The sequence below is a fragment of the Herpailurus yagouaroundi genome, unplaced genomic scaffold, assembly GCF_014898765.1.
Source record: "Herpailurus yagouaroundi ecotype Mexico unplaced genomic scaffold, PumYag 159, whole genome shotgun sequence".
NCBI classification, from domain to species: domain Eukaryota; kingdom Metazoa; phylum Chordata; class Mammalia; order Carnivora; family Felidae; genus Herpailurus; species Herpailurus yagouaroundi.
In genome coordinates, this window is record NW_024412400.1 from 77,088,797 (window position 1) to 77,102,149 (window position 13,353).

Genomic DNA, 13,353 nt, shown 5'->3' on the forward strand with positions numbered 1-13,353 from the left:
CCTTGGATAAATTCCTAGCAGTGCTATTGCTGGGTCATAGGGTAGGTTTATTTTTAATTTTCTGAGGAACCTCCACACTGCTTTCCAGAGCAGCTGCACCAATTTGCATTCCCACCAACAGTGCAAGAGGGTTCCCGTTTCTCCACATCCTCTCCAGCATCTATAGTCTCCTGATTTGTTCATTTTGGCCACTCTGACTGGCGTGAGGTGATATCTGAGTGTGGTTTTGATTTGTATTCCCTGATGAGGAGCGACGTTGAGCATCTTTTCATGTGCCTGTTGGCCATCCGGATGTCTTCTTTAGAGAAGTGTCTATTCATGTTTTCTGCCCATTTCTTCACTGGGTTATTTGCTTTTCGGGTGTGGAGTTTGGTGAGCTCTTTATAGATTTTGGAGACTAGCCCTTTGTCCGATATGTCATTTGCAAATATCTTTTCCCATTCCGTTGGTTGCCTTTTAGTTTTGTTGGTTGTTTCCTTTGCTGTGCAGAAGCTTTTTATCTTCATAAGGTCCCAGTAATTCACTTTTGCTTTTAATTCCCTTGCCTTTGGGGATGTGTCGAGTAAGAGATTGCTACGGCTGAGGTCAGAGAGGTCTTTTCCTGCTTTCTCCTCTAAGGTTTTGATGGTTTCCTGTCTCACATTCAGGTCCTTTATCCATTTTGAGTTTATTTTTGTGAATGGTGTGAGAAAGTGGTCTAGTTTCAACCTTCTGCATGTTGCTGTCCAGTTCTCCCAGCACCATTTGTTAAAGAGACTGTCTTTTTTCCATTGGATGTTCTTTCCTGCTTTGTCAAAGATGAGTTGGCCATACGTTTGTGGGTCTAGTTCTGGGGTTTCTATTCTATTCCATTGGTCTATGTGTCTGTTTTTGTGCCTTTGTAAAAGAGGCTTTTAACTACAAGTCCCCACTTGCTTGGTAAATTTTCCTACCTCTTAGAAGGGTTGATACCTATATTTTTGATATTTTAAAAATAATCCTTGCTCCGAAAGCAAATTAGATAAAATGAAATTGACGTCTTCTCTGAGATATAGGGCGGATATGCCAGAAATCACAAAAAATCTTTACAGGTCCCGAGTTCCTGAAACAGGAAGACAAGGGCCAGTGATTTCACATTGGACCAGGAGAGCCAAGCGACTGTGGGTTCAGACAGCTAAAATGGACAGTTCCAAATAGACCAGGGTATGTGGTTGTTCAGCAGTGGTTTCTTGAGCGTTTGCTGGATATGGAGCATGGGGGACAGAAGAGTGACCAAGACACCGCGCCAGTGTTCAGGTAGCTCACGGTCTAACAGAATCACACCATCGTGAATGTGACACAGCGGTTCTGCAGGGTTCACGCGGAAGCTGATCGGTCGACACGACTGGGGCGCACGGAGGAGGCGTTCCGGAGAGCGTGCCAACCTGACGCTTCCATGTCTCATGTGCCAGGGTGTAATCTGGGCCCAAAAATGTTGCAATAGCAGGGACGCCCTGTTGGTTTACGTAGATGATGTGAGAGCATGTTGCAAACGAGGCCTGCCCTGGCGAATAAGCAGAGCTTGAGAGGCTGCTGAGGCACAATAACAACCATATATTATTTTATCGGCACTGGAGAAGGTGAAATCTTTTTGCGGGGTTTTCATGCCCCACAGATGCTGGGACGTTAGGCTCTTCTTGTTCATCTTTGTGCCTCAGGCCTGATAGCAGCAGGGACTCCAGAGATACTTGTTAAACCGCAGAAATGGGTCTTCCGCTCACGAGGCCTGGAGGTGATAGGGCAGGAGCCTGCATAGGCAGGTCACAAACCAGCTAAACGGGTCTTCAGTGCACAAGCTGCCATCCCAGAGGCCCTGTCCCTCCTCTCATCGTCTCCCCATCCCACTCTTCAAGCCTGCACCAGGAAAAAGAGTACAGAAATGCTTGCCTCAGTGATTGACTAGTCATTTCCTGAATGCTTCCTTTAATGCTTCCTTTTTAAAAATACTGTCTTACTCTAGGAAGGCCTTTAATACAGGTGAACGTCTACTAGGTCCCGGGCATGTCCAACCAGCTCTCCCATTTTGCCTCAAATGACTTGCCTTCACTTTATCGCAGTGACAGCGTTATGGCCCAGGCAAGAACAGGGCGTCTCCAACCTGCAGTGACTTTGCTTCCAGGGGGTTCCGGGGAAGCCCCAGCAGTCACTCCTTAGTTCAGTCTCTGGTTGTCCAGGATGATGGCTTGCATTATAAGATAGGACCTGTAATCCTCAGTTATTTCACACCCGTGGAACAACTGCATTTTTCAGTTTCTGAAAGATGCCATTGTTGGAAACTCCTTCTTTTGGTATTTCCAAGGAGTTCAAGGGCCTCGAGGACGAGTAAGACCCTGACAAGCCACCACTGCACACTGATCTGGGCATGTCATATTGTTGGAAATTCTGAGTCTGTGTAGGTGTGTGTTTATGTGTTCTCCTAGCAAAGGAGAACTAGAGTTTTGTTTTTGTTTTTGTTTTCAAAATCATGGTTATTTTATTGAAGTGTTTCACCATTTGGAGTTCTAAGGCTAAAATAGGACTGGGGTGCCTGGGTGGCTGAGTCAGTTAAGCATGTGGACTCTTGGTTTCAGCTCAGGTGACCCTCTGCATTGAGCTAACCTACCAGAGCAGTGCCCGCTCGGGATTCTCTGCCCCTTCCCCCCCCCACCCCCCCACTCCCCGTTCTCAAAAGAACCTGAACTAGGACTTAATGTAGAAGAAAGGAGGTTAAGGCATTCACAGATGTCAGAGGGAAAACCAGTCCTTGGTTTCCCAAGATTTCCCATGGACGAAAGGCTGCGCAAACACTTCATGAAAACAGAGAAATGGCTGTGGGGGGAGCCAGTGTGCAGGAGGGATAGCAGGGCTGGAGGCCGCAGCTCAGGTCCACAACAGCAGGCTGCGAAGAAGTCAGTACATTCACCAAAAAGCACTTGCTTTCCAGGCTCTAGGATGCTGAGGATTTCCTCAGACAAGGGGAGAACTAGGGTTAATAAGGTAAAGGTCCTGTTTATGGACCCTTAATTGGTTCTGAAATTTTTATTCATATTAGGCAAGTCTCCTAGCCTTCTCTTCCTCAGTTTACACAGTCGTGAGCACTTATTTAGTAAAATAGGTGTAGGGCTTGCAGTTCCATAAGATTCAAAATAAAGCATGTGGCAGGAACATCCTTATTAAATAATTTTCTTATTATATCCAAGGGTTGGTAAGATGCGTGTGAACCTAGTAAGTGTTGAAAACCAACATCCCTAGTCTGAGTGCATTAGAAAAAAAGAAATGCTAATTGAGTGGTTGATTTGGTACAGTTGAATCAATGGGGGGCAAAATACTCATATCCCGAGAGCCTCCTGTTACCACAGGACTCAGGACGGGACGTCTCTGGCTGCCCTGAACTGTTCTTGCAGTACAGATTAGCCCCTGGGCCCGGAAGTGCAGACTGACACTAGCTAGACTAGCTAGCAGTCTCAGCACTCCGGGGTCGGGGGGTGGGGAGCGGGGGGTGGGGGAGGAGATATGCTAGAAACCCAGAATCTCAGACCCCACCCCAAACCTGCTAACCAGACCTCTCAGTGATTATTATGCACCTTAAAATCTGAGAGGTACTGGCTCATAAAACATGAGCTGGACCATCATTTTTTACTTTTGCACTTTCTGCCTCGGTGAGCAAGCTCCCAGAGGCTGGAGCCATTTATTCTGTGCCTGGAATAGACTCTTCTGCCACATAGTATTTCCTGGGGGGCAGCGGGGGTGGTGAAAGCATGATTCTGTTTTTAGCAGTGGCATTTTCTACTTATGACTTGACCCGGCCTTCACTTTCCGGCCTCAATGATTTGAGTTGGTTCCAAAATACATCCATAAATGAAGTAAATAAATGAGGAAATTAGATTAAAAAAAAAAACTATATGATTGAAGAATAATATAAAACTGGGTTGTAATTGCATACATAAATGTGTGCCACCAAGTCCTCAGCAGTTGCTAGTCTATGCAGCTGACTCTTTAGCCCTGCATTCCCTAGTGATAAAAGCAGAAAAGAAAATACAATTATTAGCAAGTCTGGGTCCAGTACAGCTCTTCTCAGTGCAGAGTCTGATGGGACTTTTTTCAGTGGATCGCTGTAAGTGGCCTGTACCATCCACACTTTTGTAGCAAGTACAATAGTACGTTTCATGAGATTTTTTTTCTTACAATATCCCTTCAAGGCAAAGGACTGTTTTATAAAAATACTTCTATAAGGGGAGACCTTTTCTGGCTCTTGCTGCTTGATCATATACAAACTTGACATTTAAATCTTCTTTTTAATTAACTTGCCTTGCCCCTCACCATCACCCCCACCTCCCAACACCCTCCTCAGTCTACTGCTGACTTGTTTCTGAGTGGGCCTTCCTAGTTAAACCTTATTACAGAGTAACCAGGGAATAAGCACAGGTGAAATGGGGGTGGCTGGTCCCTTGTCATATGGACTGTGGCAGTGGCAAGCCCACAGCTGAGGTTTTGAATGGCTAATAAAAGGCATGTATCACCCTTGTCCTTAACCCACCCTGCTCCCCAGTTTATGCCAGTAATACTAAAGGGATTCAGGAAACCAGGTGGCAAAACCATGTTTTTCATTGTTAAGTGTCTCAAAGATAATTACATTTTTTTCTTGTTTTGCTTTGTTGGAGCTAGGTGTATAGTCTTTCTTAGACTTACAGATCGTCTTTAGCTTGGATCTCCCCTGCGTATTTTACCTAGTGTTTGTCAGAAGTGTAACACTCCACACACTTTATCTCCAAAAATACGATATTTTTCCTACAAGAGCATCCAACTATTGATATCGACTCAGGTCATAATCTGACTGTCATGAGATTGAGCCTGTGCCAGGCTCTGCGCTCGGTGCTAAGCCTGCTTGGGATTGTTTCTCTCCCTCTCTCTCTACCTCTCCCCCAGTTGAAGGTACGCTTTCTCTCTCTCATTTTTTTTTTCTGTTTATTTATTTTTGAGAGAGAGAAAGAGCACAAGCAGGCAAAGCGCAGAGAGAGATGGAGACACTGAACCTGAAGCAGGCTCCAGGCTCTGAGCTGTCAGCACAGAGCCCTATGTGGGGGCTCAAACCCACAAACCATGAGATCATGACTTGAACCAAAGTTGGTTGCTTAACCAACTGAGCCGCCCAGGTACCCCTTTAAAAATAAATAAAAAGTGTCAAGGCAAGTTTAAACGTTCTCATTAGAGAATGATCTCTCCGTGTGTCTGGCAGACTCAGAGACATGGAACAGAATGAAAAACAGACCCTCCTTGGGTCCAGTTTTCTTTCGGGCTGTTTTGGATCATACCGCCCCTCCCAGGATTTCCACTGAGCCACCTTGTCCTCAGCCATCCCCACACCACTGACAGCATCACAAGAACTAAGTGTTACTTTGGGGCCACAACTGTGGGATTCCAGAAGCGCATGAGGTGTGAGCCTCCTCACTGACAGCTGCTCTCTGGACCGAAAACGAGATCCTTTTCACCCAGATAGGGGCTGAAGCAGTAACATAGTTCCACCCTAGGCCGGCATGAGTGATTTCAAGGGTACTCTTGCTTCCATTCTCTCTGAGCTCTTAGTACGTTTCCCCCCCAAAGATAGTAAAAATATTGAGGAGGAAAAGATGCGCCCAATTCTAATCAATGTTCAGTAAAATCTGTTTGCTGGTGGCGTGGGTTTCCTCTGAAAAGCACAAAGGAAGACCGTATTCTGTTTCGGCATTGGCCACGTGCAGAGGCCACCCATGGGTTTTGTTTACCTTATCTTTTCTAATTTACAGGCAGCCTCAGAACCTGTTCTGGACCCACAGCAAATCCAAGCGTTTGATCAACTTTGCCGTCTCTACCGAGGAAGTTCCCGGGTAATGTTTATGTAGTGGTTTAGATTTGTATTTCCCTATTTATAGATACTGTTTGGGAAATGCAGTGTCCTCAGGTCCTCCCGCTGCCTCTTCAGTTTGGAACCCTGGTTAAGGCCATGTGGAGCCCCAGCCCCAGGGAGCATTCTGGATTTAGCAGAGGATACAGAGGCAGTGGGAACTGCAGTGGAGACTAGGAAGATTGGTCTTCATTCCAAAGGCCCTGGGCTCAAACTCTGAGTGCCTGTCTAGAACTGTAGAAGAGAACAGACTGGAAGAGCTGCTAGCAGTCATGCCCCAGCTTCCGTCTGGGTGCCCCACGGGCCCGTCCCAGGTGTGCTCAGTAACTTTCTCAGCCTGTCCTTCCTTGACTACTGCCTGTCTCCAGGTGGCCTGTCCAGTCACCCAGAGCAGAAACCCCACAACAGCCCTTTCCCGCAGAGATCGGGTAGGCATCTTTTTTTTTCCTCCTCTGTATTTCTTCCCTTCCCCTCCAAACTGTCACTCACAGAGGCCGCTGCAGACCTTCTGTCCTTGCTCCATGCTGCTGTCTGGGTGCTCACTCCAGACCCCAATGTCTTGTTACCCTCTTGTTTAAACACTTTCCTGGACCTCTGTAACCTGAAGGTAGAGTCCAGATTACCACCTTCTCCACTCCCCAAGTCATACCTAAATTCCTGTCCGGCCAGATTTGCCCTCTGAGCTTATCCTGAGCTTGCACAGACTGTGTGTCTGCTTCTAGGCCTGGACTCCCTTCTCCCACCCTGTTCTTATGCAGATGCCTGCTGGGTGGCTTGGTAGCCCAGAGGAAAACTTGTGTTCCTTCTTTGAGAGTTGGTTTTTATCCCAGGGGACTTCTCCAGGGGTCTCCTGAATGTGGTCCAGCAGCTTTATTGAACTGGCATCACCTGTGTCCCTTCTCAGCCTCAGCCAAGCTCTGCCCCAGGAGTTGGTTTTCTGGGCCTTCTCAGCAAGGTCCACGGCTTCAAACTGTTGAGCCGTTTTTCAGGACTCCTTGATTCCACATCACAAAGTTACAGAAGTAGAACACAGAAATGTCTTCTCTTAGGAAATAGAAAATATCTTTGTGGTTGATCTTTCTACCTCACAGTGTCTGAATGTGAAAGAACTTTGAGTTTATGTAACATCTGTCGCCCGTTCTGTTCCCAGCACTGTACAGAATTGTTCTTGCAGAGAACTTCACAGGCCGATGGGCAGCTGAGAGGGTTGTAGAGGATAAGAAGTGGCACGAGATGGGGCTCGAGCAGAGCGAGGGACATCTCTCTGCAACCTGCTTGACCAGCAGTGCGTACACTTGAGCAAGTGTACCTCCTGTGTGTCCTTAGCTGAGTGACTTGGAGCTTCTGAGCCAGTGCTGTGAATTGGGCCCCACACGTGTCACTGGATTGCTTTAGATGAAGTGGCACTTTGAACTTAGAGGTCCTTTGGGTGTCTCTCCAGTTACCATAATCCTGGTAGTAAGTTTTCAACAAAAGTGACAAATGAGACAGGCGAGTCTTGTGCCATTAGTGCTTGGATGGAGAGAGAACCCCTTGCCAGGATCAGAGAACAGCTGCTGGGTCAGCCAGAAGACCGGGTTCCTGGCAGGGTAGGTGAGTAGGGAGCAGGTGATAGACGAGTTACCTCTAGGGAAGGCACAACTGTCGGTGGCTCAGCTGAGCAGAACTTGCCACATGGACCTAAGTTTGAATCCCACACTACCATTTGCCACTCACCACAGAGTAACTTGGGGCAAGTTAATTTAACTCTTGGGGCTCTGGGTTTTTTACCCAGAGGGTTGTGGAAGATTAGAAATAGTACACATGTGGGGGCGCCTAGGTGGCTCAGTTGGTTAATTCTTCATTCTTACTCAGGTCACGATCTCATGGTTTGTGGGATCGAGCCCCATGTTGGGCTCTGCCCTGACTGTGCAGAGCCTGCTCGGGAGTCTTTCTCTTCCCCTCCACCACTCACGCACATGCTCGCTGTCTCTCAAAATACCGTATTTTTTAATGTTTATATAAGTTTTTAAAAAATAGTACATATGTAAAGGACCTAGCACAGTGCCTGGCACCTAGAAGGCACTCATTACAGTTACCTTGGACTATCAGAAGTACCTGTGGACTTTGGGTCCAGAGCCTGACACAGACTTTGATGGCTCACTCCTCACAGCTGCCCTGTCCAGGTGAAGGACTTTGGGTGTAAAATTTGTCTCTTCTGTGACCATGAGGGCCAGGCTCTCTGCTCCCTACTTTTGCAGAAAGCCTTTGAGGTAAAAGGGATGGCCCTCGGAGTGACAGTCTGGCTTCCCAGTGGGTTGGTATTAACCTTACCTAATCTTTCGGAACAGAGCCACTAACAGAGGGTTTTGCTGGTGTCATTGGTGGAAGCAGGACTCTAAGGGGACAGGTCCCTGAATTTAAAGTGGCAGCTGGACACTTGGAGCTATCCAGGTTGCAAAGGAGAGGTCAGAGGCAGAGTGTGGAACAAGCTCTGCTGAGAACCTCAGCTCAGGGCGTGTGTGGGAGGGGGCAGCAGGGTCCTGTGCTAGCCAGGGTGGGAGTGCTCAGAGCAAGGGAGGTTCGGAATGAGACGTCCCCAGTGCAGTCTCATCATTATTAAAGGAGGAAATTTGGGCCCTGAAAGTGAAATGAACTTGCCCGAAGTCACATTACTCGTTTGTGAGATGCAGCCCTGGGGTCTATACCCTGCAGCACAGTGCTGTCCCTTGTGTATTCGAGACCAAGGAACTGAGGACCCTCCACTCTGTTCCACACCCCCTGCCAAACCCACCCACAGTGTCTTCCCCTACTCACCTTGGTTGATGTGTGTCCCCTCCTTTGCAGCTGGCCCTCCTTACAGAACTCTCCCAGAATCGCAGCAGCGACAGCTACAGGCCGTTCAGTGGCTCCCAGAGTGGCCCTGCTTTCAACAGCATCTTCCAGAATGAGAACTTCCAGCTGCAGCTCATTCCCCCACCTGTGACTGAGGACTGAGGCCTGGCACTGAAGACCAGAGACCATCCTAATGCAGCAGGGAGGGACCCCCTCTCTAACTGGCTTGGCCCCTCCGTCTGCCCCCTTCTGAGCAGAGGTTCCGAGGGGGACATCTATGCCTGGGCCTTTCTTCCTGCCCCTCATTCCCCAGGGAGACTCCCTGTCTCTTCCAAGATGTTGCTGCAGTATCAGGTCACCAGACCAGTTGATTTTGTTTTGTTAAGCAACGGAATGTCCCATACTTTTGTCCAGCTTTTTAAGAAAGTACGCTTTGCCAGTTGGGACGTTTTCCAGTTTCTCTGAAGCTTAGAGAATAGGTGGGACTCAGGCAGATGGCATTCAGGAGTCTGTCCTGCCTCATCCCCTCTAGCTGCTGGGTAACCTGGAGGGACTTCAACTTCTGCTGCTGTTGGGAAAAGAGAACAGGAGTTGCCAGGCCACAGGATAACTGGAACCTGCACCGTGGGGGGAGGTGGGGGCATCTCCCTTTTGATTCGTATATGGCAAAACCCATTTGAGTATAAGATTTGCCCTCTCTGACAATAAATGCCTCTGTGTTTAAGTTCTGCAGGCCTTCTGGCTGGCTGTCTAGCTCTCAGTCTAAGTCACAAAGGACATTCAGAACCCTTGTTGCCCCAATTGGTTCTATTAATTCAAAGTCAGGGACCCTGATTATGGCAACCCTGCCTTTATTCACATGATCAGCTCCATCACAGGTTCCATTCAGAGTGGCCCAGCCACCCAAGTGCTCCTATGGCAGCGAGTAGGTGAGCCAGAGCAGTATTTTTCCATTCCTTGGCCCTGGGACTCTGGACATCCTTGAACCAACAGCCACAGGAGGTCACAACTGCAGAGACCAGGTTTCCACCTCACAGGTCGAGGTGCTCCTTTCATCTGTTCACTCAGGGATCAACACTGGCTTATGCTAACCAAGCCCACAGGAAATAGATACATAAACTAGAGGCAAATATGTTGACTTTGAATAGAAAATCGATCCTGCCATGTGCTGTGATCCTGAGCAGATCACTTCTCTAAGCTTCGACTTTAACAAAGCCATTGTTAAGACTGAATGAGACAATCCATGTTAACATTTAGCACTGTGTGGGCATATAGCAGATGCCCCCAAAATGTGAGTTTAGCTTTCATTATGGAACTCCTCCCAAGACCTGGCTGCACAGGCAGCTAGCTGCCTCATGATGGGGATGTGAAAGGAGGTCAAATTGGGGGAGGTGTTTGAGCATTAAGTGATCACCAATGGGATGCTGGTTACAGTTACATGACATAGTCTCAACCCTATTTTACAGATAAAAAAGCTGAGAGCCACACGATAAATAATTGTTATTACAAGGCAACACACTCAAGAAATGGCAGAACAGAGTTGGTCTCGAGATGGCAGTGTAACAAGACCCTGAATTCACCTCCTTCCACAAACCAACAAATCTACAACTACATATGGAATAATGCCCTCTGAAAGGAACCTGAAAATTGGATGACCAGAGCCTCCATGACAAAGGCTGAAAGGGTAACATCAGGATGGGAAGGAGGAGACACAGAGATGTGGATTTGCCAGGGGAGACAATACATCAGCCACGGGGAAGCACAACTAGGAGGGATCTCAAAGGTATGGAACTTTTCCCTGAGGAGTGATGGATTTGAGCTCTACATCAGGCACCCCAAACCTTAGATCCTCCACAGGAGAGATGAGCTCCCAAAACACCAGGTTTTGAAACTCAATGAGGATTATGTTCAGAAAAACTATAAAACTGTAGAGAATGGAAAACGCACTCTTAAAGGGCTGAGTTGCAGACTCACTGTACCCAGAGACCAGTGCAAAAACACCATTTTAAAAAGCAGACCATAAGTAAAGGAGATCCATTTACTAACCTTAAAGCATCCGTCACAGCAGTGGGAAACAGCAGAAACTCCCCCTGGGGACGGAGACACTGGTATGAGTCACTTCTACAATCTCAGTCTACCTCAATAATACCAGTACTTGGGGGCCATCTTGGAATTCTCCCTCTAATCTGCTAGCCCCAGAAAGGGTATACTCCACTGGCAGCCCCACCCAACACACTCCAGTAGTCCTAGATACACCCCACAGATGGGCCAGGGGCCAGCCCTGCCTACCAATGGACCACAGTCACAGCCCACCACAATAGAAGGGAGCACACAGCTCACATAGAGGACACCCTTAGGCACCTGGCCTAGTGACAAAAGGAGATTGCCCTTCTGGGTCCCACAGGACATCTCCTACATAAGGCCACTCCTTCAAGACTGAGAGAGGTCACTGACCTACCTATAAATAGAAACACACACAGACAAAATGAGGGGGACAGAAGAATATCTCCAAACAAAAGAACAAGACAAAACCTCAGGAAAAAACGGAAACAGAGATACACAAACTACTTCATAAAGAGTTCCAAGGAATGGTCATAAAGATGCTCACCAAACTCAGGAGAAGAACAGATGAACGCAGTGTGAACTTCAACAAGGAGAATATATAAGACAGTACCAAACAGAAGTTATAACAACTAAAAAATACACTAGAGGGGTTCCAAAGCAGACTGGATGAAGTAGAATAGATCAGGTGAGCTGGAGGAGAAGCTATGGAACTCACCCAGACAAAGCAGCAAAATGAAACAAGCATTAAGAAAAATGAAGATACCTTAACAGACATCAAGCAGAATAACAATCACACATTATATAGATCCCAGGGGAAGACAGAAAGGGCCAGAAAAATAATTTGAAGAAATCCTGGCTGAAAACTTCTCTGGGAAAGGAATCAGACATCCAAGTCCATGATAAACACAAAGAGATCCACACCAACATACATTATAATTAAAATGGAGAAATTAAGAATAAAGACAAAATCAGCAGCAGGAGAAAAACAACTTATTACATATAAGGAAAACTCCATCAAGCTATCAGATTTCTCAGCAGAAACTTTACAGACCAGGAGGAAATGGCATGACATACTCAAAGTTCAGAAAGGAAAAAACTTCCAACCAAGAATCCTCTGCCCAGCAAGATTATTCCAAATTGGAGAGATTAACAGCTTTCCAGATAAGTAAAAGCTAAAGGAGTTCATCACCACTAAACCAGCCCTACAATAAATGTTTTAAAGGGACTTCGTTAAGCTGAGAAGAAATGGCACCAATAAAGTATAGGAAAGTAAAAATCTCACTGGAAAAATAACAAAGCCAGTGGATCAATCACTTACAAAGCCAGCATGAAGGTTAAAAGACCAAAGTAGTAAAATTAAGGGAGGTGGCCCAAGATGGCAGCATAGGAAGACCCGAAACTCATCTCTTCCCACTGACACACATATAATAGAGCAGTTCCTCCTAAGGAAGAAGTGAGAGCTGATTGAACAGTCTCTGCCCAACAAACAATAGAGGGACCACACAGAAAACAGTAGGAGACACGATACCATGAGAACCCCACCCTCAAAGCAGCAACCTGCAATAGGGAGAGATGTCACTTGAGGGGCCCAGTCCAGATTCATCTACCCTGAGGCACAGTGAAAAACAGGTTAATTAAACTATGAGCAAAGGAAATCTGTTTACTAACCTTAGGGCATCCACCAAACTGGCAGGAAACTGCTGGAACTCTCCAGGATAGGAGGCACGGTGAATGTCATTTTTTATACTCTTCCTCCACCTTGACAGCACAAGCAGGAGCAGGGACCAGGTGCTTAAGCCAGCCTGTCAGGGCTGCCCCAGTGGACCCTGAACCCCTGGCCCACACCAGCTCCAGTCATCCCCCCAAGATAGCTCTGGCACAGTGCACTCTGGGACTCCTCCCTCCACCCCCAGCACACACCGAACCCAGTCATCCCACTGCTTGCAAGGGCAGCTCTGACATGGTGTGCCCCAGGATGCCTCTGGCCTGCGCCCATCTCACCAGGGTGGCCCTGGCATGATTCACCCCAGGACCCCCCAGCTTGCTCCAGCTCCAGCCATCCTGCCAGGGCAGCTCTAGGCAGGGTACCCAGGGACTACCCCACAAGATGGCCTTGACAAAGCACACCCTAGATCCCCCAGTCCATGCCACTCTGGCATCAAGGTGGCCCTAGCACAGTGCATCCAGGACTCCCTGGCCTATGCCCACTCCAGCTTCAACCACCATACCAAGTGAGTGCCCTGGGACACCGCACCCACCCCGAACCCAGCCCACTTGCTTACCTCCAACCAGCCTGCCAAAGCTTCCAGTCACAGTCTACAGAGGATATGGTCCTGTACAGGGCCACTCCTTCAAGACCAGGACAGGTAGCTATTCCACCTAATTTATAGAAACAAACACAGAAAATAAAACTAAAATAAGGAGACAGTGAAGTATGTTCCAAACAAACAAGATAAATATCCCAGGAAAAAAAAAACCGTAAAGAAATGGAGGTAATTTATCTGATAAAGAGCTCAAAGTAATAGTCATAAAAATGCTCACTGAAATTGGGAGAAGAGAGGAACACAATGAAAACTTCAACAAAGAAAATGTAAGAC

The 13,353-nt window shown here is 47.4% G+C and overlaps 1 protein-coding gene across 9 annotated transcripts in view; it reads left to right on the top strand.

Moving 5' to 3' along the window:
- The window catches only part of VPS8 (VPS8 subunit of CORVET complex), a 256,338-nt gene extending 246,917 nt beyond the window's left edge, over positions 1–9,421 (top strand). For 6 of the 9 annotated variants that reach the window (XM_040480980.1, XM_040480984.1, XM_040480982.1 and 3 more), the window contains 2 exons: positions 5,781–5,861; positions 8,705–9,421. In XM_040480980.1, the coding sequence (XP_040336914.1) occupies positions 5,781–5,861; positions 8,705–8,854 (231 nt within the window). In that variant the 3' untranslated portion in view covers positions 8,855–9,421. Of the gene's footprint in view, positions 1–1,070; positions 1,183–5,780; positions 5,862–7,028; positions 7,164–8,704 lie in introns of all 9 variants that reach the window. The other 3 variants (XR_005792281.1, XR_005792282.1, XR_005792283.1) reach the window with 2 other exon arrangements.
- Positions 9,422–13,353: the final 3,932 nt, after the last annotated feature.